The following is a 27991-nucleotide window of genomic DNA, read 5'->3' as shown; positions in this document are numbered from 1 at the left end:
GAGGGGGCTCTGGGTGTGAGGATTATTTATGTGAGGGGGCTCTGGGTATGAGGATTATTTATGTGAGGGGGCTCTGGGTTTGAGGATTATTTATGTGAGGGGGCTCTGGGTGTGAGGATTATTTATGTGAGGGGGCTCTGGGTTTGAGGATTATTTATGTGAGGGGGCTCTGGGTGTGAGGATTATTTATGTGAGGGGGCTTGAGGATTTTATATGTGAGGGGGCTCTAGGTTTGAGGATTTTATATGTGAGGGGGCTCTGGGTATGAGGATTATTTATGTGAGGGGGCTCTGGGTTTGAGGATTATTTATGTGAGGGGGCTCTGGGTGTGAGGATTATTTATGTGAGGGGGCTCTGGGTTTGAGGATTATTTATGTGAGGGGGCTCTGGGTTTGAGGATTATTTATGTGAGGGGGCTCTGGGTGTGAGGATTATTTATGTGAGGGGGCTCTGGGTGTGAGGATTATTTATGTGAGGGGGCTCTGGGTATGAGGATTATTTATGTGAGGGGGCTCTGGGTTTGAGGATTTTATATGTGAGGGGGCTCTAGGTTTGAGGATTTTATATGTGAGGGGGCTCTGGGTATGAGGATTATTTATGTGAGGGGGCTCTGGGTTTGAGGATTATTTTTGTGAGGGGGCTCTGGGTTTGAGGATTATTTATGTGAGGGGGCTCTGGGTTTGAGGATTATTTATGTGAGGGGGCTCTGGGTGTGAGGATTATTTATGTGAGGGGGCTCTGGGTATGAGGATTATTTATGTGAGGGGGCTCTGGGTTTGAGGATTATTTATGTGAGGGGGCTCTGGGTGTGAGGATTATTTATGTGAGGGGGCTCTGGGTTTGAGGATTATTTATGTGAGGGGGCTCTGGGTGTGAGGATTATTTATGTGAGGGGGCTCTGGGTTTGAGGATTATTTATGTGAGGGGGCTTGAGGATTTTATATGTGAGGGGGCTCTAGGTTTGAGGATTTTATATCTGAGGGGGCTCTGGGTATGAGGATTATTTATGTGAGGGGGCTCTGGGTTTGAGGATTATTTATGTGAGGGGGCTCTGGGTGTGAGGATTATTTATGTGAGGGGGCTCTGGGTTTGAGGATTATTTATGTGAGGGGGCTCTGGGTTTGAGGATTATTTATGTGAGGGGGCTCTGGGTGTGAGGATTATTTATGTGAGGGGGCTCTGGATGTGAGGATTATTTATGTGAGGGGGCTCTGGGTATGAGGATTATTTATGTGAGGGGGCTCTGGGTTTGAGGATTTTATATGTGAGGGGGCTCTAGGTTTGAGGATTTTATATGTGAGGGGGCTCTGGGTATGAGGATTATTTATGTGAGGGGGCTCTGGGTTTGAGGATTATTTTTGTGAGGGGGCTCTGGGTTTGAGGATTATTTATGTGAGGGGGCTCTGGGTTTGAGGATTATTTATGTGAGGGGGCTCTGGGTGTGAGGATTATTTATGTGAGGCCCCTCACATAAATAATCCTCACACCCAGAGCCCCCTCACATAAATAATCCTCACACCCAGAGCCCCCTCACATAAATAATCCTCAAACCCAGAGCCCCCTCACATAAATAATCCTCAAACCCAGAGCCCCCTCACATAAATAATCCTCAAACCCAGAGCCCCCTCACATAAATAATCCTCACACCCAGAGCCCCCTCACATAAATAATCCTCAAACCCAGAGCCCCCTCACATAAATAATCCTCGTACCCAGAGCCCCCTCACATATAAAATCCTCAAACCGAGAGCCCCCTCACATATAAAATCCTCAAACCCAGAGCCCCCTCACATAAATAATCCTCATACCCAGAGCCCCCTCACATATATAATCCTCAAACCCAGAGCCCCCTCACATATATAATCCTCAAACCCAGAGCCCCCTCACATAAATAATCCTCAAACCCAGAGCCCCCTCACATATATAATCCTCAAACCCAGAGCCCCCCCACATAAATAATCCTCAAACCCAGAGCCCCCTCACATAAATAATCCTCAAACCCAGAGCCCCCTCACATAAATAATCCTCACACCCAGAGCCCCCTCACATAAATAATCCTCAAACCTAGAGCCCCCTCACATAAATAATCCTCAAACCCAGAGCCCCCTCACGTAAATAATCCTCAAACCCAGAGCCCCCTTACATAAATAATCCTCATACCCAGAGCCCCCTCACATAAATAATCCTCAAACCCAGAGCCCCCCCACATAAATAATCCTCAAACCCAGAGCCCCCCCACATATATAATCCTCAAACCCAGAGCCCCCTCACATATAAAATCCTCAAACCCAGAGCCCCCTCACATATAAAATCCTCAAACCCAGAGCCCCCTCACATAAATAATCCTCAAACCCAGAGCCCCCTCACATAAATAATCCTCACACCCAGAGCCCCCTCACATAAATAATCCTCAAACCTAGAGCCCCCTCACATAAATAATCCTCAAACCCAGAGCCCCCTCACGTAAATAATCCTCAAACCCAGAGCCCCCTTACATAAATAATCCTCATACCCAGAGCCCCCTCACATAAATAATCCTCAAACCCAGAGCCCCCCCACATAAATAATCCTCAAACCCAGAGCCCCCCCACATATATAATCCTCAAACCCAGAGCCCCCTCACATATAAAATCCTCAAACCCAGAGCCCCCTCACATATAAAATCCTCAAACCCAGAGCCCCCCCACATAAATAATCCTCAAACCCAGAGCCCCCTCACATATAAAATCCTCAAACCCAGAGCCCCCCCACATAAATAATCCTCATACCCAGAGCCCCCCCACATATATAATCCTCAAACCCAGAGCCCCCTCACATAAATAATCCTCATACCCAGAGCCCCCCCACATAAATAATCCTCATACCCAGAGCCCCCTCACATATAAAATCCTCAAACCCAGAGCCCCCCCACATAAATAATCCTCAAACCCACAGCCCTCCCACACAAATAATCCTCAAACCCAGAGCCCCCTCACATAAATAATCCTCAAACCCAGAGCCCCCTCACATAAATAATCCTCATACCCAGAGCCCCCCCACATAAATAATCCTCATACCCAGAGCCCCCCCACATAAATAATCCTCAAACCCAGAGCCCCCTCACATAAATAATCCTCAAACCCAGAGCCCCCTCACATATAAAATCCTCAAACCCGCAGCCCTCCCACATAAATAATCCTCATACCCAGAGCCCCCCCACATATATAATCCTCAAACCGAGAGCCCCCCCTACATAAATAATCCTCATACCCAGAGCCCCCCTACATATATAATCCTCAAACCCAGAGCCCCCCCCCACATATATAATCCTCAAACCTGAGCCCTCCCTACATAAATAATCCTCATACCCAGAGCCCCCCCCACATATAAATAATCCTCATACCCAGAGCCCCCCCACATATATGAAATCCTCAATCCCTGAGCCCCCCCTACATATATAGTCCTCAAACCCAGAGCCTCCCACATATATAATCCTCAACCCCACAGCCCCCCCACATAAATAATACTCATACCCAGAGCCCCTCCCACATGTCTAATCCTCAAACCCAGAGCCCCCCCTCCACATGGACCCACACAAGAATAATGCCTTCTCAGAAAAGGCAATGGAGGGCACTAAGCACCCATTTACCACAGAAAGAAGTCAACACCTTCAGGAAAAGGGGAATCAGTGGATGTAGTATATTTGGATTTTCAAAAGGCATTCGATAAGGTGCCACATAAGAGGTTGTTATACTAGATTCGAGCTCATGGGATTGGAGGCAACATATTAGCATGGATTGAGGATTGGTTAACGGATAGAAAACAGAGAGTCGGAATAAACGGGTCATTTTCGGGTTGGCAGGTTGTAACTAGTGGAGTGCCGCAGGGATCGGTGCTTGGGCCTCAGCTATTTACAATCTATATTAATGACTTGGATAAAGGGACCGAGTGTAATGTATCCAAGTTTGCTGATGACACAAAGCTAGGTGGGAAAGTAAGCTGTGAGGAGCACACTAAGTGTCTGCAAAGGGATATAGACAGGTTAAGTGAGTGGGCAAGAAGTTGGCAGATGGAGTATAATGTGGGGAAAATGTGAGGTTATTCACTTTGGTAGGAAAAATAGAAAAACGGAATATTTTTTAAATGGTGAGAAACTATTAAATGTTGGTGTTCAGAGGGAGTTGGGTGTCCTTGTACAAGAAACACAGGAAGTTAACATGCAGGTGCAGCAGGTAGTTAGGAAAGCAAATGGTATGTTGGCCTTTATTGCAAGGGGGTTGGAGTACAAGAGTAGGGAAGCCTTGCTGCAGTTGTACAGGGCTTTGGTGAGACCACACCTCGAATGTAGTTTTGGTCTCCTTACCTCAGGAAGGATATACTTGCCTTAGAGGCCGTGCAACGAAGATTCACTAGATTGATCCCTGGGGATGAGAGGGTTGTCCTATGATGAAGGATTGAATAGAATGGGCCTATACTCTCTGGAGTTTAGACGAATGAGAAGTGATCTCATTTAAACATATAAGATTCTCAGAGGGCTTGACAGGGTAGATGCTGAGAAGATGTTTCCCCTGGCTGGAGAGTCTAGAACTAGGGGACATCGTCTCAGGATAAGGGGTCAGACATTTAGGACTGAGATGAGGAGGAATTTCTTCACTCAGAGGGTCGTGAATATTTGGAATTCTCTATCCCAGAGGGCTATGGATGCTTAGTCGTTGAGTATATTCAAGACTGAGATCGATAGATTTTTGGACTGTGAGGGAATCAAGGGATATTGGGATCGGGCGGGAAAGTGGAGTTGAGGTCGAAGATCAGCCATGATCTCATTGAACGGCGGAGCAGGCTCGAGGGGCCGTATGGCCTACTCCTGCTCCTATTCTTATGTTCTTACATATAATCCTCATACCCAGAGCTTGCCCCCCCCCCCACCACCATATATGATCCTGATACCCAGCACATTGTATCACTAATTTTCCAGTCAATTTCTTTTTTCATCTTTCCTGAAGGCATTGACTTCTGTCTGTGGTACATGGGTGCCCTCCATTATCTTTCCTTTGAAGGCTTTATTGTGTGAGCCTTGACAATGAATATCAACAGGCTATTTGACTTTGGGGGTATCAGGACCTAGTCTGTCCTCACCAGATATCCAGTGGGAGCTGCTGATTATCCCCTGCCTAGCCTGGTGGTGCAGAGTCCAATTAGGTAGTGCCCTAATAATACTTGTATTTATAGTGCCGTATTGTGTCAAAGCACTTCAGAGTTTAACTTTGGAATGCAGTGACTGTTATATAGGCCAGCAAGAATCCACCAACAGCAATGAGATGAAGGAGCTGTTAATCGTTTTTTGGTTTTATTGGTTGAGGGAGGAACATTGGTCAAATTGCCATGTTACCTTCTTTGAATAGTGACATGAGATTTTTTGGCAGCCACCTGTTTTAAAGTCTCACCCAAAGGACAGCACCTCGAGCAATGCAGCTCTCCTTAGGTACGATGTGGAGATGCCGGTGATGGACTGGGGTTGACAATTGTAAACAATTTTACAACACCAAGTTATAGTCCAGCAATTTTATTTTAAATTCACAAGCTTTCGGAGATTTTCTCCTTCCTCAGGCAAATGTTTCAAGATCTCCTTGAAGCCTACGCATTTATACATATTGAACAATAATACATGGTGTTTACAGACTGCCCCTGCAACTGCCCGTTGCCAAGGCAATCACCATGTTCAGACAGAGAGGTGTTACCTGCAGCACCTCCGAATACACATTCAACAAAAAAACAAACAGGGAAAAAAAACAGAGAAAAAAAAACACAGAGAGAGGCAGAAACATCCGGAAGGCAGAGAGAGCCAGCAAATGACCCATTATATTAAAAACAGATAACATTTGTTCGCTGGTGGGGTAACGTGTAGCGTGACATGAACCCAAGATCCCGGTTGAGGCCGTCCTCATGGGTGCGGAACTTGGCTATCAATTTCTGCTCGACGATTTTGCGTTGTCGTGTGTCTCGAAGGCCGCCTTGGAGTACGCTTACCCGAAGGTCGGTGGATGAATGTCCATGACTGCTGAAGTGTTCCCCGACTGGGAGGGAACCCTCCTGTTTGGCGATTGTTGCGCGGTGTCCGTTCATCCGTTGTCGCAGCGTCTGCATGGTCTCGCCAATGTACCATGCTCTGGGGCATCCTTTCCTGCAACGTATGAGGTAGACAACGTTGGCTGAGTCACAGGAGTATGAACCATGCACCTGGTGGGTGGTGTCATCTCGTGTGATGGTGGTATCTGTGTCGATGATCTGGCATGTCTTGCAGAGGTTACCGTGGCAGGGTTGTGTGGCGTCGTGGACGCTGTTCTCTTGAAAGCTAGGTAGTTTGCTGCGAACGATGGTCTGTTTGAGGTTGGGTGGCTGTTTAAAGGCGAGTAGTGGAGGTGTGGGGATGGCCATAGCGAGGTGTTTGTCCTCATTGATGACATGTTGAAGGCTGCGGAGAACATGGCGTAGTTTCTCCGCTCCGGGGAAGTACTCTGGTATTCTCTGGATACATCGAGGGCATCCTGAAACCCATCGTACAGGGAACCCCCAGCTTCTGTCGTGACACTACAGACTTCCTACAAAAACTCAGTACCCACGGACCAGTTGAACCAGGAACACTTCTCACCACGATGGACGTCTCGGCACTCTACACCAGTATCCCCCACGATGACGGCATCGCTGCGACAGCATCAATACTCAACACCAACAACAGCCAATCTCCGGAAGCCATCCTACAACTCATCCGCTTCATCCTGGATCACAATGTCTTCACCTTCGATAACCAGTTCTTTACCCAAACACACGGAACAGCCATGGGGACCAAATTCGCACCCCAATACGCCAACATTTTCATGCACAAGTTCGAGCAGGACTTCTTCACTGCACAAGACCTCCAACCAACACTATACACCAGATACATCGACGACATTTTCTTTCTATGGACCCACGGCAAGGAATCACTAAAGAGACTACACGATAACATCAACAAGTTCCATCCCACCATCAAGCTCACCATGGACTACTCCTCAGAATCAGTTTCTTTCTTGGACACACGAATCTCCATCAAAGACGGGCACCTCAGCACCTCACTCTACCGCAAGCCCACGGACAACCTCACGATGCTCCACTTTTCCAGCTTCCACCCTAACCACGTCAAAGAGGCCATCCCCTATGGACAGGCCCTGCGAATACACAGGGTCTGCTCAGACGAGGAGGAACGCGATGGACACCTACAGACGCTGAAAGACGCCCTAGTAAGAACGGGATATGACGCTCGACTCATCGATCGACAGTTCCGACGGGCCACAGCAAAAAATCGCATAGACCTCCTCAGGAGACTAACACGGGACGCAACCAACAGAGTACCCTTTGTCGTCCAGTACTTCCCCGGAGCGGAGAAACTACGCCATGTTCTCCGCAGCCTTCAACATGTCATCAATGAGGACAAACACCTCGCTATGGCCATCCCCACACCTCCACTACTCGCCTTTAAACAGCCACCCAACCTCAAACAGACCATCGTTCGCAGCAAACTACCTAGCTTTCAAGAGAACAGCGTCCACGACGCCACACAACCCTGCCACGGTAACCTCTGCAAGACATGCCAGATCATCGACACAGATACCACCATCACACGAGATGACACCACCCACCAGGTGCATGGTTCATACTCCTGTGACTCAGCCAACGTTGTCTACCTCATACGTTGCAGGAAAGGATGCCCCAGAGCATGGTACATTGGCGAGACCATGCAGACGCTGCGACAACGGATGAACGGACACCGCGCAACAATCGCCAAACAGGAGGGTTCCCTCCCAGTCGGGGAACACTTCAGCAGTCATGGACATTCATCCACCGACCTTCGGGTAAGCGTACTCCAAGGCGGCCTTCGAGACACACGACAACGCAAAATCGTCGAGCAGAAATTGATAGCCAAGTTCCGCACCCATGAGGACGGCCTCAACCGGGATCTTGGGTTCATGTCACGCTACACGTTACCCCACCAGCGAACAAATGTTATCTGTTTTTAATATAATGGGTCATTTGCTGGCTCTCTCTGCCTTCCGGATGTTTCTGCCTCTCTCTGTGTTTTTTTTTCTCTGTTTTTTTTCCCTGTTTGTTTTTTTGTTGAATGTGTATTCGGAGGTTCTGCAGGTAACACCTCTCTGTCTGAACATGGTGATTGCCTTGGCAACGGGCAGTTGCAGGGGCAGTCTGTAAACACCATGTATTATTGTTCAATATGTATAAATGCGTAGACTTCAAGGAGATCTTGAAACATTTGCCTGAGGAAGGAGAAAATCTCCGAAAGCTTGTGAATTTAAAATAAAATTGCTGGACTATAACTTGGTGTTGTAAAATTGTTTACAACTCCTTAGGTACAACACTGGAGTGTTAACCTCAAGCCTTGGTGTGAGGCTCAAACCCACACGCTTCTCACCCAGAGGTGAGAGTGATATAAACTGAGCCAACTGGAGACTGTAGAACCTCCATCACTGCCCTGGCTGAGGTCAGTTAACTCATCACAGACTGTGAATTGAACCTGAGACCTTCCTATACCGTATGATCAGCTACTTACTGGGTATGGTCGTGTAGTGGTTATGCTAGTGGACTAGTATTCCAGAGACCCAGACTAATAATCAATGAATTCGAGGTCAAATCCCACCAAGGCAGTTTGAGAATTTGAAGTCAATTAAAAACAATCTGGAAATAAAGAAATGGTATCAGTGGAAAAGTGAGCATGAAGTTATCAGCTACAAAACCCAACTGGTTCACTAATGTCCTTTGGGGAAGGAAACCTGCCAGCCTTACCCATTGTATTTGTGACTCCAGTCCCACACTAACGTGGTTGACTCTTAACTGCCCTCTAGCAAGCCACTCAGTTGTCAAACTGCTACCAGCCGTTCAAGAAGGCGGCCCACCACCACCTTCTCAAGGCAACTAGGGATGGGCAATAAATGCCAGCCTTGCCAACGAGGCCCACATCCTAAGAATGAATTTTTTAAAACTTATTGCACCACTGACATTCCTTTTGTATTGTTCCTGTGCTGCCGATTCCTGACACATCGATCTCGTGCAAGCTAAGCTGGCCGGAGTTTTTAAGACTGATGGTCAGGAGGATCCGCTATGTACGGACTGAATCAGCGCACAGATGTGAGCGGGCGTTCATCGTGGTAACATTATGATACAATGTCACGTCGTTGGTAGTTTACACATACTCACCGGCCAAGCTATTACAGGCAATGTACTTTGCAGTGTCTGTCGTTCAGTAGGTTTAGTATCACACACTCTTCGAATGTAAACGTAGTATAGTCAGTTTCCTGAGTGGCCAGGTCTGCAAGATAAAAGTAACTAGAAACTCCTGGATTTTAATCGTGGGGTTGTTAAGATGCACGTTTGAAAAGTGAAAACACAAACTTTTTAGAGGATTAACACATTTCAATGTCCTTGTCTTTCCCCAGAGTAAATCTGTGTCTCCCTCCGACAGTCTGCGAGCAGAAGACAAGCACAGAGGCTCCCTCGACTACAGCACCGATGGCAAGAAGAGGAAGTGTGACGACAAAGACTCGGTGGGAAACTATGTATGTTAAAGAGCTCATTTCATATAGCCAGCATGGAAGTTACAACGCCAGTGTGATAGAGTCCTGAGCAGGACTCAATCTCACATTCAGAATTCCAGTTCTCCAGGAGACTATGTTTCACTAGCTTTTGAACAAATACACAGAGTTTCTTTCCTCCTCGCCCCCCAGAGATACCAGCAGACTTCCTGTGGCATTGCTTGTCGTGAGTCAGAGGATGTGCTGTTTTACAACAGTTAGGGGTCTCATCGACAAAGTGCGATGGCGAAAACGTGACAAGAACTAAGGGTGGCACTTACAGGAAAGTTTCATTAGATCTCCCAGGGTGCTACGCATAGCAAGTCGGAGGGTACGTAGTTTGATAACAATAGGGTTGTTATCAACATGAGGTGACAGGGAAAATGTTACTTGCAGTAAGTGTGAGACTTACAGGAAATGCACGTCTTTTAAGGTATTAAAGACCGATATAGATCTGTATCTACAGGATGAAGAGAAAAACAATATAGGTGATTACAGGTCATTCACTAACTTGCGTTACATCTTCATTAACTTTAAAAGAGCCTGTATAGTGGACAGATGTTTCCCTACTGTCGAGGGAGAGTGAGCCCGACCCATCGCTCTGCTCCTTTTATCCTTAAATTGGGCGGCCAGTCTGCAGAAACCCAGTTGTTGTATATGTGGAAATGCGAGGGACCATCTCCTCACATTTACTTGCATTTGTAGACCCACATCTTTTATACCTAATCCCTCAAGCCTGGGGGCTTTTGGACAAGAGAGTGTAGCCAATAAAGGGAGACACATGTGTCTCCTGTTGGCTGCATTTCTGTGTCATATAATAGCATTTGAAATGTTGCTGTGAGGCCCAGCAATCCAGTTAAATGTTCCTTCTGGAATGGTGTTGTGGCCTACACTTTCCTGTTGGCAGATTAAGCATTTTAGACGTGAAGAAGATAAATAAAGGATAGCAGACTAGGAGCTCTATGTTTATTACTTGCCTCTTGTTAAAACACTTTTAAGTGTGAAGTGTGGATTTAATTCCCTTGAAGTGTTGCGCTTTCAGGAAACAAAATGATGCGGGTGAATTTTGTGTGATTTTGTCAGCGATGAGGTATGGGATCAGTTTTCACCCCATGGTTTGGTGTAACACAGCCGTCTGTAGAGGAAAGCTCCCTCTACTCTTGTCCCACCCTCAGTGCATGTTTTTCCAGTTCCTCCACCAAGCATCCTATGTCCTTGCTGGGTGGGATTGACAATTTAGGGCTGCGCAGATTGGGACTCCAGGCTCATTTGATGGCGGTCTCTATGCCACCAGCAGACAGAGGAAACTCCCACCTGTCAGTCTGGGCTTGATTCAGACCCAGCTCCTACAGGTGAAAGATCCATGTCAAACTAGATGTACCACCTAGTCCTCAGTAATGTGTTTAACGAGTTCCATTGTCGTAAACATGGGCGAGAAGATTTCCTCTGATTGCTGTTTCTAGTAAACTCAATTCAAACTATATTCATAAGAACATAAGAAATAGGAGCAGGAGTAGGCCAATCGGCCCCTCGAGCCTGCTCCGCCATTCAATAAGATCATGGCCGATCTGAAAATTCACTAGAGTTTAGAAGAATGAGAGGTGATCTCATCAAAACATATAAAATTCTAACAGGACTAGACAGACTAGATGCAGGGAGGATGTTCCCATTGGCTGGGGAGTCCAGAACCAGGGGTCACAGTCTCAGGATACGGGGTATGCCATTTAGAATCGAGATGAGGAGAAATTTCTTCACTCAGAGGGTGGTGAACCTGTGGAATTCTCTACCACAGAAGGCAGTGGAGGCCAAGTCATTAGATGTATTCAAGAAGGAGATAGATATATTTCTTAATGCTAAAGGGATCAAGGGATATGGGGAAAAAGCGGGAACAGGGTGAGTTAGACGATCAGCCATGATCATTTTGAATGGCGGAGCAGGCCTGAAGGGCTGAATGGCCTACTCTTGCTCCTATTTTCTATGTTTCTATGTTTGAGAATGCTTTTCCGGTTTCAATAGAACCAGGGAACGTGAAAAATCTTGAACCAGGTTTACAATGTCGCTAACACATAGCGACTGGAGGGACCTATCCCCACCAAGACATTACCCACTGTGACTTCCACAATCAAGAACTTTAACTTTGATCCTGATTCTTTATTTTCCTAGTTTTGCGGAGTTAAAACCTCATCTATATTTCATTGACCTCATGTGACACTGCCTGCAGCTCCAGTTTGGACTGGCTTTGTATAGTACAGTGTGATATCACTGAGGTGTCCCAGCATATTCACAAAACTAGCTGAAGGATCGGCAAGTGAGAGCACCAGAATCAACACGATTTTACTGTGAGACGATTTTATGTGTCAGCCGTGGCTCAGTGGTAACACTCTTGCCTCTGAGTCAGAAGATTGGGGTTCATTTCCACTCCAGAGTCTTAAGCACACAACCTAGGCTGACACTCCCAGTGCAGTACTGAGGGAATGCTGCACTGTCAGAGGTGCTGTCGTTTGGATGAGACCTTTATCCCAGGCCCCGTCTGCCCTCTCAGGTGATAATAAAAGATCCGACTGCACTATTTTGAAGAAGAGCAGGAGAGATCTCACGGTGTCCTGGTAAATATTTATCCCTCAACCAACACGTGAAAGAGATGATCTGGACATTTATTTCGTTGCTGTTTGTGGGATCTTGCTGTGTGCAAATTGGCTGCCGTGTTTCCTACATTACAACAGTGACTACACTTCAAAAGTACTTCATTGGTTGTAAAGCTCTTCGGGACATCCTGAGGTCGTGAAAGACGCTATATAAATGCATGTCTTTCAGACTGTGAAGCCACAGACTGTGTTCACTGAAAGTAAGCTTACAGGTGCATTTATCAATGTGACACAACTCATGTAAGTGTGATACATATACAGACTAAAAATAATCATGTCAACATTAACCCAGAAATATACAGAAATAACACTTTTTGTCAGTGAGAACTTATATTTAGGGACAGATACCCTTTTGTTACATTTTCAGATTCCCACGGGAATCTTGTTAGTGCTAACAGTACATAAAGATTTCTTATTAAATTGAATGGGCCACACTGCAGTGAGCAGTCTCACCACTCCTGTTTGTCACTGTGGTTTCAGAAATCTCATTTTATCCAGACGTTTGAGAAAGGGAAAATGTTAAGTGATACAGACCTTGTTTTTAATTAATTTTCCCTCATATCAATGGATGTGCAGTTGTAAAGGAAAATTATCAGTTGGAAAATAGTGTGCACGGGTAAAGCTTCTTCACCTCATTTCCTGCTCATTTGCACAATTGAGACCCCCATTGTTCAGCCCTCGGGCCTAACAAAACTCCCGGCCTGCCTCCCATGTACTTACAGTATGGCGGAGAAACTTTTCGCCTGAATATCCTGAGGCTCCTTGAGTGTTTCCCAGGCCCTTCAGATAATGGGGTGATGGGGGTTCCATTGTGCTTGACTCAGGCTAACAAAGCTTAAGCAGCCTGTTAAAGAGGCCTGTCTGCCTTAATTGGTTTGTCCTGGATTTACTAATATTGTGCACTTATTATCAACAGTCCGCCAACTGGTAATTCAAGCCTTTCCCTCTCCTCTTCTTTAAAAAAGATTTCAACTGGAGTTGAACCCCTGCTAACCCACCATGGCTGCTATTTAAAATGCGAGTGGTCTGAGCAAGCTGCATCCCCGTTTGATCTGGGCAATCAGACACTGACCCTCTTCCCCTTTCCTCCCATATCCACGGGCGGTGTGTGCAAAGAGTGGCTGACATGATCACGTCCCTGAACCGGACGGGGAGATGGGCTGAGCGGAGGAATGGCTGGATTATAAAATCCATTGCCCTATTAATTTCACAGTTTTATAAACTGCTCCCTCATAAGGAATTAAAATACACAAAATTCACATTAAAATAGCACACAAGTCCTACTGACTTGTGTGCTATTTTAATGTGAACCCCCATCACCCCATTATCTGAAGGGCCTGGGAAACACTCAAGGTGACTAGAATATACTGGGGGTAATTTTGACTTTGGGCGATAGTGTAAATCGGGCCACATCAGATCATCCACTCACTATACATCTCTCCCGATTTTTATTTCCATCGACTTCGATACATCAGGAGAGATGTACAACGGGCAGCTGATCCAGTATTGCCCATTTTACACTATCGCCCAAAGTCAAAATTACCCCCGTTGTGTCCAGGATGGAGAATATTGAGATCTGATTTCTCTTTTTGAGTGAAATCAGTTCAGTGAGGCGTCACAGAGGATGTGCCGGTGTGGAATAATGCAGCTTTGTTGCACAATTTCCCACACATCAGGTTCTTGTCTCATTAAGCAGGATGCCAAGGACGAGGTTAAGACTTAAAGGGAACCAGCTTAATAGCGGTATATCCAGAAGCCAAGGTCATTTGTCTACATCCTTGCTATGCCACAAAGTGGTATTTGTCTCACTTTCTTCCTTCTGATCCCATGTGCGATGGGGTATGAAGGAGAGGTGGGTGCTTTATGTCGACACACGATGCAAGGAGAGGGGTCCTCAAACAAACATCTTTGACCTACGAAAATCACTAGCCCCATTTTTGTTTTGTTGTGTGCTGCTGTTCGCTACGGTGGGCCAATAGGCCGGAGATTTTGTTTCTCTCCTCATTCTGATGGGCACACTCCGGATCGATGAAAAGCCCCACTGGACATGATTAGAAGTGCGGAATTGGCCTTCTTTAGATTGATACTGTGCGGAGTGCCTCATCACCGATATAAAAAAGCCGTGAGTGTGGTCTCCCCTGTACCGTACACCATTTGTGCTGAGAGGTGGGCCTTGCTTCAGGCCTCTCTGATAACCCAGCTGCTAAGGAAAAGATGAGAGCAGCCTGGAGAGATTCTCCTGACCCTCCTTCCCTGTCAGTGGCACATGCCCGGTCTACACACCGTGACGTAGCTGAGACCTGCAACCTAAGGCACTAACCCATATCTGATCATTCCATGGCACAGCACATTGGTGCTCTGTCTCCTTTGCCAACTCGCCATCTATATAAAGGCCCCTTCCAATTCTTACACTGGATAGGAAATGGTCCTTGCATGTGCTGCATAAACACAGCGAACATTTCCTCCTTGAAACCACTCTGCAATCTTCACGCGTTGACACATAAACACCACAGAAATCCATTTAAAGGCGTGATTAACTTTAATTTAGAGCCTCACGCCACCAAATAACATCGTTTAAGCAGCATCTCAAGGCTCAGTGTACGTCTTAGAAAAATTAATTCAGCCCCTGCCTTTCTCTGGAGCACTTTTCTCTCTTAAACTGCAGCACTGCCCAACACATTACTGCCCTCTACTGATCACTACCAAAGGAGCAGCCACTTCACTTGCTGTGTCGTGAGTGCTGAGAGTTTATTTCGTGTGTGCCAGCCCCACTGTGAGTTTAAACTGGAATAATCAAACCCCGTTCACAGTATAAAACATGCAATTTATTTTGCTGAGGCTCCTTTTAGACTCGGCTAAGTCAGAGCAAAGCTGAGCCACGTAGAGGTGGTTTAACAATATGAGTAAGCTGATGTGGCAGAGGGCCTGACCTTTGTTCTTCCTTTGCCCAGTAGCTGGTTGTTATCGATGCTTTAATTGACATCAGTCAGTAAACCTAGATGTAAAAACCAATTGTGTAGTTGTCTCGCTCAGTGTCGGGCCTCTGGTTTCATGTACAAACTAAACAAAACAACATTTATATAGCGCCTTTAACATAGAAAACTGTCAAAAGGCGCTTCACAGGCTCGTAATCGGAAACAAAATGGACGTTGAGCCAAAGGAGGAGATATTAGGGGGGGGGCGACCAAAAGACTCGTCAATGAGGTGGGTTTTATGGAGGGTAGGAAAGCATTGGGCACACACATAAAGAATGACGTGGGTGAGGTAGCACACTGACTGCACCCATTCGGCTGTACCCCAACAGCAGGCAAACAGAGAAAACTGGGGTGAAAAAAATCATAGTGTGCCGGTCTCTGCATTGCTCTTCAGTACCGCTTGTTTTCAGAACAACATTGGTGTCGGCCTGGGTCCAGCTCACCCACCTACCCTCTCTGTACGGCCTGTGTGAGATTGGGAGAAAATAATATGAAAAATAGGGAGTGTTGTACGCACCGAAAAAAAAGACCAAATAGTGTTAACTCCCACAAATACACTCAGCCTCAACGCAGATCCCAAACTGGCCAGTAAATCTTTGAATTGGCTGCTGTCTAAGCCTCTGTTGTTGGCTTGACTCTTGAGGTCGGTGACCCTTTTGATTTGGTTGCTAAGGAACATGACTGCGGGCCTGTGGTAGCAGCTATTAACTTCAATTTGAATTGTAAAAGGGAAGGAAAAAAATGGGAAATGGTCCAATTTAAAACGCCCCACACGGAGTGCCGCTGTAATGACTACTTTTTATTATCATCCTATGTGGCCAACTGGTGATTAGACCCAAGAGGTGACGAGCAAATCCAGGGCCTGTGATGGGCTTAATCACACTCAATCGGCCACTCAAACTGCTGGCAGGAGCCAGCTCTGTTACCAATTGTTGAGGAGGCTACTCGGCCAGTTATGATAAACTGATGATGTAACTTGGACGTTGCAAACAGCTCGATTAGAGCACAGACCATTTGAAAGACAGTTTATAATTCTTCCAGATCAAGAGCTGAGAGAACACAGAGAGCTACAAACACAGCACGGGGTGGTTGTTTGATGAAGGCCAAGTACAATACATGGCTAAGAATAGTGATAGCGTCATTTTGTTTGGGCACTATGGCCTCTTTGTTTTTTTTTAACAGCCAGTCTCCTATCCAGATAACCCCTATGTAGGATGTAATGACCACAGTGCCCTCTATTGCTATAATAGTAGATGGTTAATTATAATCGAGCACTCTGCACGGTAAAAGTCTGCATTCTTGTAATCCAATTTAAATATCATTGTGCGGCTGTGCATATCTTTAAAGGGGCCACGCACCCCGAAGGACTCAACCTATTGCAGGACTTGGCAGCTTGTGAGCTGCAATAAGAGAACCTAGTGTTGATTGAAGTGCTCACTTCTCACCTCATGCTTCAATCAGCTATGCGTGTTGTATTCCAGTATTAAACTTGTTTGTTCATGTACCGCAGTTGTCTGATGTGCTGAAGGTTCTATTAGTGGTTCTGTTTGCTGAGGATCTCGGGACTGGCTGTATTAATTTCATCCAGTGTTCTGTTCAGAGACACAATCAAATTCAACCGGTCTTTGCTTGTTTTCTCCCCCTTCCAATTTCTCAATTTCTTTTTCTCCTGAAGACCCGGATTGATGTTGGGGTACAGTTCCTTGGGCACTGACAGCCCTCCAATGCCTTACCCGAGGAGCCACTTTTCCATGTGTTAGGCTGGATCGTGAGTGTCACCAGGCACCACAGCGAGCCTGATCCTATCCTCATCTGACATCAGCACACGTGCACTTTCCAGCAAGAGTTACTGGATGGCGTAAAAAGGAGCAGGAATTTTGACCGATCTTCCCTTCCCTAACCCTGGAATACTTAAGGCCAATTGTTGCACCTCACCTATTGCCCCAGCCAAGACCAACATACTCAACACAGACCAGAACACTCAGTAGTACACTGGGCACTGCCATTTACTACTTTGCCATCAGGGGAGCGAATCTACATTTTGTAAAAGCATTCCTTTGATTTATTAATGTAGAATCATGCAGCACAGAAGGCGGCCATTTGGCCCATTGTGCCTGTACCGGCTCTTTGAATGAGCTATCCAATTAGTCCCACGCCCCTGCTCTTTCCCCATAGCCCTGCAAATTTTTCCTTTTCTAGTATGTATCCAATTCCCTTATGAAAGTTATAACTGAATCTGCTTCCACCACCCTTTCAGGCAGATCCCAACAACTCGCTGCGTAAAAAAAATTCTCCTCATCTCCCCTCTAGTTCTTTTGCCAATTACCGTAAATCTGTGTCCTCTGGTTACCGACCCTCCTGCCAGTTTCTCCTTATTTACTCCATCAAAACCCATCCAGGACAAAGCAGCCTGCTTGACTGGCACCCCATCCACCATCCTAAGCATTCACTCCCTTCACCACCGGCGCACTGTGGCTGCAGTGTGTACCATCTACAGGATGCACTGCAGCAACTCGCCAAGGCTTCTTCGACAGCACCTCCTAAACCCACGACCTCTACCACCTAGAAGGACAAGGCAGCAGGTACATGGGAACAACACCACCTGCATGTTCCCCTCCAAGACACACACCATCCCGATTTGGAAATATATCGCCGTTCCTTCATCGTCGCTGGGTCAAAATCCTGGAACTCCTTACCTAACAGCACTGTGGGAGAACCGTCACCACATGGACTGCAGCAATTCAAGAAGGCGGCTCACCACCACCTTCTCAAGGGCAATTAGGGATGGGTAATAAATGCTGGCCTCGCCAGCAACGCCCACATCCCATGAACGAATAAAAAAAAAGTCCTTCTCCAGCCCAACAACCCTCCGAGTTCTCTGCGCCCCTCTAATTCTGGCCTCTTGCGCATCCCCAATTTTCATCGCTCCACCATTCGTGGCCATGCCTTCAGCTGCCCAGACTCTAAGCTCTGGAATTCCCTCCCTAAACCTCTCCGCCTCTTTCTCCTCCTTTAAGACACTCCTTAAAACCTGCCTTTTTGACCAAGCTTTTGGTCACCTGTCCTAATATCTCCTTATGTGGCTCGGTGACAAATTTTGTTTGATAATGTTCCTGTGAAGCACCTTGGGCTGTTTTACTGTGTTAAAGGTGCTATATAAATGCAAGTTGCTGTTATTGTTGATAAACACATCTTAAGTAAATGAACAAAAACGTTTGAGGGCTGACATTCTGAGTTAGTGCAGCTAGTGGGGAGCTTCGTTCACTAGCCAGGCATAGTGGAAAATCAGATACAGCCTGCCCATGATTTTCTGGTATGAGATGCCCGTGGGTAAGGCTCCTCGCTGGCAGTACAAGCTCAGAAAATGATCCTTTTGACGTCTTAGGAGTTGAAATCGTACTGTGAAATATTACCAGCCAAAACATTAGCGTGTCCTTGTCCACTATTTTAAGGTGGAATTGTTCATCTGTTTAAAATCAATTGGCTAATGACTATATTAAAATGAGGGGAGAGAGGAATTTCCTACAGGCAATCGTAACATATTGGCTATTAATATTGCTCAGCATCATTTGCATTATTCTGGTCTTTGTTTTTCTTTGCCTTGTGCATAACCTCTTACATCATTTTCTCTTTTATAATCAGGACAGTGATGGTGATAAAAGTGATGATAACTTAGTCGTGGATGTTTCAAACGAGGTTTGTATCCATTTTCATTAATTTAGCCTTTTTGCCATTTTCAGTCTTATGAGTCTGTAATACTAAAAAAAATACATTTTGCCTTTGTAACAATATATAGATATAATGTATAAAATAATGTGATTGGTCAGCAAGCACAGTGATCCTATATATGATTTTCAATTTCTAAGAATCTGCTGAAGGCTGAGGGGTGACCTAATAGAGGTCTTTAAAATTATGAAGGGGTTTGAGGGAGTAGATGAAGAGAAGATGTTTCCATTTGTGGGGGAGGCCAGAACTAGGGGCCATAAGTATAAGATAGTCATCAATAAATCCAATAAAGATTTCAGGAGAAACTTCTTTGCCCAGAGAGTGGTTAAAATGTGGAACTTGCTACCACATGGAGTAGTTGAGGCGAATAGCATAGATGCATTTAAGGGGAAGCTAGATAAACACATGAGGGAGAAAGGGATAGAAGGATATGCTGATAGGTTTAGATGAAGTAGGGTGGGAGGAGGTTCATGTGGAGTATAAACACTGGCCGTTGGGCCGAATGGCCTGTTTCTGTGCTGTAAATTCTATGTAGTCCTATGTTAAAGACAACAATCTGGCCTGTGAATGGCTTCATTGTGGGAATGGACCTGTTCTCTTCTGGAGTGTGGAACTCTTGAGTTTATTAGAACAAACGGCTACTGCCTCATGCAATTCTTTATTGAAGTCTACACAATTGACGCGCTTTCTCATGCCTTGGTACAGTATAAAGTATTTTACCTTGCAGACTACGTGGGACTTAAAGGTCCATATATTGAAGGGTGGCATTAGACAAGAGCAGGGCCCAGCCTTCTCCTTGAGAGGAGCTTTGTTTGAACAGGAAGTGGGCAGGCAGTGGAGACTTTATGGGTAAAATTAAGAAATAGAAAAGAATTTAAGACCGTAGTGGGAGTTGTGTATAGGCCCCCTGGTAGCAGCTGTGAAGTGGCAGAATGTATAAATGCAGAGATTAGACAAGCATGTAGCAAAGGCAGGGTGGTTTTAATGGGGGATTTTAACTTTCATATAGATTGGGATAAGCAGATGAGCTCATGTCAGAAAGGTAGCGAATTTCTTGAGTCTGTTCAGGACAGCTTTCTGCAACAATATGTCCTAGAACTAACAAGGGGGCAGGCCATATTAGATTTAATAATGAGTAATGAGCCAGATTTAGTTAACAGCCTAATGGTGCATGAACATTTATCTAATAGTGATCATAATATGATCGAGTTCAACGTTATTTTTGAAAGGGAGAAACCTGTATTAGCTAATAAGATTCTAAATTTAGGTAAGGCTGATTTCGACGGGATGAGACAGAGACTGTCCACAGTAAACTGGGCAAATCTGTTAATGGGTAAAACGACAGAAAACCAGTGGGAGGTGTTCAAAAAAGAATGTAATGTGATACAGAACCAGTTTATACCCCTAAGGGGCAAGAGCTCTACTTGCCAAAAAAACCCAGCCATGGATGACAAAAGAGGTAAGGGACAACATCAAACTAAAAGCAAAAGCATACAAAGATGCAGAAAATAGCACAGATCCTGGCGACTGGGAGAGATACAAAGAACAGCAAAGGGTGACAAAACAGTAGTAAGAGCTACAAAAGGGAGTATGAAAAGAAACTTGTAAGGGATATCAAAATCGACACAAAATATTTTTACAATTATATTAGGAAAAAGAGGGTGGTCAACAGGAATGTGGGCCCTTTAAAGACTGATAATGGTGATATTGTAAATAAAAATAAGGAAATGGCGCACATGTTAAATAATTACTTGGCGTCAGTATTTACAGTAGAGGAAGAGGATAGCATGCTGGACACCCCAAGGAAACTAATTTTGAATCAGGGACGGGGACTCACCATAATTAACGTAAGCAAATTAACAGTAATGAAGAAAATAATGGCACTAAAGAGTGACAAATCCCCTGGACCAGATGGTTTCCATCCCAGGGTTTTAGAAGAAGCAGATGAGAACATTACAGATGCCCTAACTATAATCTTCCATGATGTGGAGATGCCGGTGATGGACTGGGGTTGACAATTGTAAACAATTTTACAACACCAAGTTATAGTCCAGCAATTTTATTTTAAATTCACAAGCTTTCGGAGACTTCCTCCTTCCTCAGGTAAATGTTTCAGGAGCTCCTTGAAGCCTACGCATTTATACATATAGAACAATACATGGTGTTTACAGACTGCCCCTGCAACTGCCCGTTGCCAAGGCAATCACCGTGTTCAGACAGAGAGGTGTCACCTGCAGAACCCCCGAATACACATTCAACAAAAAAACAAACAGGGAAAAAAAACAGAGAAAAAAAACAGAGAGAGGCAGAAACATCCGGAAGGCAGAGAGAGCCAGCAAATGACCCATTATATTAAAAACAGATAACATTTGTTCGCTGGTGGGGTAACGTGTAGCGTGACATGAACCCAAGATCCCGGTTGAGGCCGTCCTCATGGGTGCGGAACTTGGCTATCAATTTCTGCTCGACGATTTTGCGTTGTCGTGTGTCTCGAAGGCCGCCTTGGAGTACGCTTACCCGAAGGTCGGTGGATGAATGTCCATGACTGCTGAAGTGTTCCCCGACTGGGAGGGAACCCTCCTGTTTGGCGATTGTTGCGCGGTGTCCGTTCATCCGTTGTCACAATGACGCTGCGACAACGGATGAACGGACACCGCGCAACAATCGCCAAACAGGAGGGTTCCCTCCCAGTCGGGGAACACTTCAGCAGTCATGGACATTCATCCACCGACCTTCGGGTAAGCGTACTCCAAGGCGGCCTTCGAGACACACGACAACGCAAAATCGTCGAGCAGAAATTGATAGCCAAGTTACGCACCCATGAGGACGGCCTCAACCGGGATCTTGGGTTCATGTCACGCTACACGTTACCCCACCAGCGAACAAATGTTATCTGTTTTTAATATAATGGGTCATTTGCTGGCTCTCTCTGCCTTCCAGATGTTTCTGCCTCTCTCTGTTTTTTTTCTCTGTTTTTTTTCCCTGTTTGTTTTTTTGTTGAATGTGTATTCGGGGGTTCTGCAGGTGACACCTCTCTGTCTGAACACGGTGATTGCCTTGGCAACGGGCAGTTGCAGGGGCAGTCTGTAAACACCATGTATTGTTCTATATGTATAAATGCGTAGGCTTCAAGGAGCTCCTGAAACATTTACCTGAGGAAGGAGGAAGTCTCCGAAAGCTTGTGAATTTAAAATAAAATTGCTGGACTATAACTTGGTGTTGTAAAATTGTTTACTATAATCTTCCAAAGTTCTCTCGATTCAGGAACTGTTCCTTTAGATTAGAAAATTGCACATATCACTCCGCTATTTAAGAAAGGTGAGAGAGGGAAACCAGGGAATTATAGACCAGCTAGCCTAACATCTGTTGTTGGGAAATTACTGGAGTCTATAATTAAGGATAGAGTGACTGAACACCTTGAAAATTTTCAGCTGATCAGAGAGGGCCAGCATGGATTTGTAAAGGGTAGGTCATGCCTGACAAACCTGCTTGAATTTTTTGAAGAGGTGACTAAAGTAGTGGACAGGAGAATGTCTACGGATGTTGTTTATATGGACTTCCAGAAGGCATTTGATAAAGTCCCTCATAAGAGACTGTTAGCTATAGTTAAAGCTCATGGAATTGAGGGCAGTGGAATTGACCTGGTTAGGAAATTGGCTGAGCAGCAGGAGACAGAGAGGAGGGATAATGGGCAGGTACTCAAATTGGCAGGATGTGACTAGTGGTGTCCCACAGGGATCTGTGTTAGGGCCTCAACTATTCACTGTATTTATTAACAACTTAGATGATGGGATAGAGAGCCACGTATCCAAGTTTGCCGATGACACAAAGATAGGCAGCATTGTAAGCAGTGTAGATGGAAGCATAAAATTACAGAGAGATATTAATAGATTAAGTGAATGGGCAAAACTGTGACAAATGGATTTCAATGTAGGCAAGTGTGAGATCATCTACTTTGGACCTAAAAAGGATAGATCAGAGTACTTTCTAAATGGTGAAAAGCTTGAAACAGTGGAGGTCCAAAGAGATTTAGGAGTCCATGTATACAGATCATTAAAATGTCATGGACAGGTACAGAAAATAATGAAAAAGGCCAATGGAATGCTGGCCTTTATATCTAGAAGAGTAGAATACAAGGAGGTAGAAGTCATGCTATAGCTATACAAAGCCCTGGTTAGACCGCACCTGGAGTACAGTGTTCCGTTCTGAGCACCGCACCTTAGGAAGGATATATTGGCCTTGGAGGGAGTGCAGAGTAGATTTACTAGAACAATACCTGGACTCCCAAGGGTTAAATTACAAGGAGAGATTACACAAACTAGGGTTGTATTCCCTGGAATTTAGAAGATCAAGGGGTGATTTGATCGAAGTGTTTAAGGTAATAAGGAGAACTGATAGGGTAGATAGAGATAAACTAGGGAACATAGCCTAAAAATTAGAGCCAGGACTTTCAGGAGTGAAATTAGGAAACACTTCTACACATAGAGGGTAGTAGAAGTTTGGAACTCTTTTCCACAAATGGCAGTTGATGCTAGCTCAATTGTTAATTTTAAATCTGAGATTGATAGATTTTTGATAGCCCCATATCCCTTAATACCTTTGGTTAAGGCGGGCATACGGAGTTAGGTCAAAGGTCAGCCATGGTCTCATTGAATGGCGGAACAGGCTCGAGGGGCTAAATGGCCTACTCCTGTTCCTATGTTCCCATGTGTGGCAGGGGGCACGTTGGAGTACTGGGCTTGGGGAATCCATGGTCCCTGTTGGGGTGCTGGAACCTGTTATGCATCAGTTGGCCTGGGCTCCCTGTGGCTGTGGGATCCCAGGTAGCTTAGTGGGATAGGGGTGAGTGTTAGGACGGAGTGTGCACACAGGAAGAAGCTGCATCACACTTCTTGTTCCAGGGAACCTATAAATTCATACAGCAGAGACCTGGGTTGTCCCAGTTTCTGACCCATCGATTCTTTCTTTGTGAATGCAGGATCCAACGTCTCCACAAGGCAGCCCATCCCACTCGCCCCGTGGAAACGGGCTGGATAAGTTTCATCTTTTGAGAAAGGATGCTCCGAGCAGCCCTGCATCCCTGGCTTCCTCACGTAGCACACCGCCTGCCAAATCCAAAGAGCCGGGCCTGGTAAGTAGAACTCTCCCATGTAGATTTCTTTAGGTTTTGAGGTGAAGTGCGTGTCTGGGCTTGTGAGTGCTGAATGGCATCCACAGCCTCCAGCTGTGGTTCAGTGGGTAGCACTCTCGCCTCTGAGTCAGAAGGTTGTGGGTTCAAGCCCCACTCCAGAGAATTGAGCATGTAATCTCGGCTGACGCTCCCAGTGCAGTACTGAGGGGGTGCTGTACTGTCAGAGGTGCCGGCTTTCGGATGAGATGTTAAACCGAGGCCCTGTCTGCCTTCTCGGGTGGGTGTAAAAGATCCCATTGCGCTATTTCAAAGAAGAGCAGGGGAGTTCTCCCTGTGTTCAGGCAAATATTTATCCCACAACCAACATCACTAAGACAGATTATCTGGGTCATTATCATTTTGCTGCTCATGGGACCTTGCTGTGCGCAAATTGGCTGCCGGGTTTCCTGCATTACAATACTTCAAAAGTGCTTCATTGGCTGTAAAGCACTTTGGGACATCCTGAGGTTGTGAAAGGCGCAATAAAAATGGAAGTTTTTCTTTCAGATTATGGACCTGTTGTCATCGTGTCCCTTCTATAGAGTGATTTCCTATAAGTTTTTGATATTAAGCATTATTAACTAGAAGTGGAAAATCACATCGTTTCTCAATTCAGTGCCCTCAGAATGAATTATGAAATGTATATTCTACCTGGTGTTCTTGTATTTTAATTTTTGTCCCTTTCAGGGTATCTTTAATACTATTTAATTTTAAATGAAATTCAGCTCCTGCTACTGTTAAAGAATTTAAAGTTTTGCCTCCTTCCGTTAAACTGAGGCCCTTTCTGCCTGTTCAGGTGGATGTAAAAGGCACTATTCAAAGAAGAGCAGAACAATTCTTCCAGTATCCTGGCTAATATCCATCCCCTCAACCAACACCACCAAAACAGATTATTGATCTCATTGCAGTTTGTGGGACCTTGCTGTGTGCAAATTGGCTCACCGTTTGCCAATAAAACAAGAGTGACTACACTTCAAAAATAATTCCTTGGCTGTGAGCACTTTGGGACAACGTGAGGACATGAAAGGCGCTATATAAATGCAAATTCTTTCCTTCCTTTGACGGCTCAGTGATCAAACCCACCTAATGCGGTAGCGAGCAGCACAGATGAGGAAGACTCGTTTCCTGGCCTGTTAGCTGATCTCAGCCAGGGCAGCAGCTGGGAAGCCACACTTGGCCCCTGCAGTAGGGTTGGGGGCCAGGGCCTACGCTCCTGATCACCATCCAGTGACCCTGCTGGAACGTGTGTGTGTGTGTGTGTGTACACATCGGGTGAGGACAAGATTGGGTTTGATTGCAGTGCCTCCCTCGTGGTTAAATAGCCTGCCAGTACTCGCTGTCTAGGTTCACACATGAAGAATGGTCATGCTGGAACTCCAGCAACTTCAGGAGAAATTTGGAGGAACAAAACCATTAAAATTGTTGAATTTTTTTTGAGGGGGTGCTTTTAGTTATTTCTTTTTCAAAAAGAATATTGTCTAATAAATAATTGGCATCCAATCGGAACTGTAGTGATATCACAGTGCTTGGGCTGGAGGTAGAAATTAATTTGTAAGATGAATTCACGTTGATCTCATTTTCGCTTTATTTACCTGTTAACAGAATGAGAAGGCTACCACTCCAGTATCAAAATCTATCACCCCAACTCCCCGCAGTGATTCCTTGACCCCTGGCCCTAGCTCTGCGTCCAGACTGCGACAGATCTCCAGCAAACCCTCTGTGGATGGACTGGGTAAGATGTTTGTCCCCGTCCCTGAAGAAATGCTGGGCGGACTTTATACAGGTAGCGATGAATCCAATATACTGAAGAAAAGGGGGAAAACATTTAAGGGGGAGTAATTGTATATGTGGAAATGTGTATGTGCATGTGAAGACGTCTGTGCAGGTGAATGTGTACATCAGCATGAAGCCGTACAACAGAGTGAATGTATATGAACATGTGGATGTGTTTGAGTGCCTGATGTGTATCTGTGGCTGCAGTTATGTTGCACATACTGATCTGAGACCAATTCATGTTTCAGTGCTCAGTGGCCATGTAGACTAGTTATACTGAAGGTCATATTTCTTCAATGCTTCACATAGACTGGAGTTATACTGATGCTCACATTTCTTCAATGCTTCACATAGACTGGAGTTATACTGATGCTCAGATTTCTTCAATAATTCACATAGACTGGAGTTATACTGATGCTCATATTTCTTCAATGCTTCACATAGACTGGAGTTATACTGATGCTCATATTTCTTCAATGCTTCACATAGACTGGAGTTATACTGATGCTCAGATTTCTTCAATAATTCACATAGACTGGAGTTATACTGATGCTCATATTTCTTCAATGCTTCACATAGACTGGAGTTATACTGATGCTCACATTTCTTCAATGTTTCACATAGACTGGAGTTATACTGATGCTCACATTTCTTCAATGCTTCACATAGACTGGAGTTATACTGTTGCTCACATTTCTTCAATAATTCACATAGACTGGAGTTATACTGATGCTCAGATTTCTTCAATAATTCACATAGACTGGAGTTATACTGATGCTCAGATTTCTTCAGTGATTTCAAAGCTATTTCTGCGTCCCAGGACATATTATACTTTGAACGTTAGCTTGACTACATGCCCACTCAGCACATATATGTGCACAACGTAACAAAAGCAAGCATTTGAAAGTGAAAACTTAAGGAAGAAATGCTTGCTGAACACTCAGGGCTGTAGGTACAAAAATACATCAATTTCTATATATTTTGTTGAGCTCTGCAGATCTGACTCTGAGTTATAATACCACTTTTGCAAACTTGATGCCGTCAGAGTGAGCATGAATACGTACATCAGTGAGAGTGTGAATATATTGATTCAGTGTACGTGACTGTCAATGTGATTGTGTGTCATTGTGAAAGCACTGATTCAGCATGCGTCTGTCAATGTAAGTGAGTCAGTGTAACTGTCTGTCAGTGTGAGTGTGTTTGCATTGATTTAGTGTGTGTCTGTCAGTGAGTGTGAATGTGTCCATTAGTGTGAGTGTGAATGTATTGATTCAGTCTGAGTGGCTTCATTGGTGTGAGTGTATGTCCATCAGTGTGTGTGTGACCATTATTGTGAGTGTGAATGCATCGATTTAGTGGGTGTGAATGTGCCCATTAGAGTGAGTGAATGTATTGTTTCAGTGTGAGTGTCTCCATTGGTGTGAGTATTAATGCATTGATTAAGTGAGTGTGTCTCCATTGGTGTGACTGGGTGTCCATTAGCGTGAGTGTGAATGTGTTGATTCAGTGTGAGTGCCTCCATCTGTCTGAGTGTGTGTCCATTGGTGTGAGTGTGATTTGTGTAAACATACATACGCTGCACATTAGAGAGTATCTACAAATGGTTTTCTTATATTTTTTTTACCACAAAGGTCTGCGGAGCCCATTGACGGTACCAGGCCCCTACCCAACGCCATTTGGGATGATGACACATGCAGGAATGAACGGGGAGTTGGCCAGCCCAGGGGCCTACGCCAGCCTCCACATCTCACCACAAATGAGCACGGCGGCAGTGTATGGCCGCTCCCCTATGGTGAGGGCACAGGCTGCGCTTTTATATATTGAAGTGAAGATAATGGACAATGTAATCTCCCATGTTACATTCAGAAGTTGCTGACTCCCAGTTGCTACATTGCAATGGTTGTGAGGAGCATTTGAAAGTGGAACATGTGTTGGCTGAAATCATATGATATCAGGAACAAATCTGTTTGTATCAGATTCCTTTGCCCCATATTTTAGCAAAGGTGTCAACGCATTTATTTTAAACAGGTTGAAGTCTCTGATAAAGCAAAATAATTTCATACCAAAGTGTTAGTGTTACTGTTCGTTACTAATATCGCACAGC

The 27991-nt window shown here is 45.1% G+C and overlaps 1 protein-coding gene across 7 annotated transcripts in view; it reads left to right on the top strand.

The window, feature by feature from the left end:
- LOC137299553 (transducin-like enhancer protein 4) overlaps window positions 1-27991 on the top strand; it is a 184924-nt gene that overhangs the window by 126108 nt on the left and 30825 nt on the right. For 4 of the 7 annotated variants that reach the window (XM_067968377.1, XM_067968375.1, XM_067968374.1 and 1 more), the window contains exons 9-13: window positions 9464-9583; window positions 18861-18914; window positions 23923-24075; window positions 25717-25897; window positions 27519-27679. In XM_067968377.1, the coding sequence (XP_067824478.1) occupies window positions 9464-9583; window positions 18861-18914; window positions 23923-24075; window positions 25717-25897; window positions 27519-27679 (669 nt within the window). The remainder of the gene's footprint in view (window positions 1-9463; window positions 9584-18860; window positions 18915-23922; window positions 24076-25716; window positions 25898-27518; window positions 27680-27991) is intronic. The other 3 variants (XM_067968379.1, XM_067968378.1, XM_067968376.1) reach the window with 2 other exon arrangements.

The sequence above is a fragment of the Heptranchias perlo genome, chromosome 29 (genome assembly GCF_035084215.1).
Source record: "Heptranchias perlo isolate sHepPer1 chromosome 29, sHepPer1.hap1, whole genome shotgun sequence".
Classification (NCBI taxonomy): domain Eukaryota; kingdom Metazoa; phylum Chordata; class Chondrichthyes; order Hexanchiformes; family Hexanchidae; genus Heptranchias; species Heptranchias perlo.
Note: the sequence above shows the minus strand (reverse complement) of the source record. Positions and strands in the feature narration are given on the sequence as shown.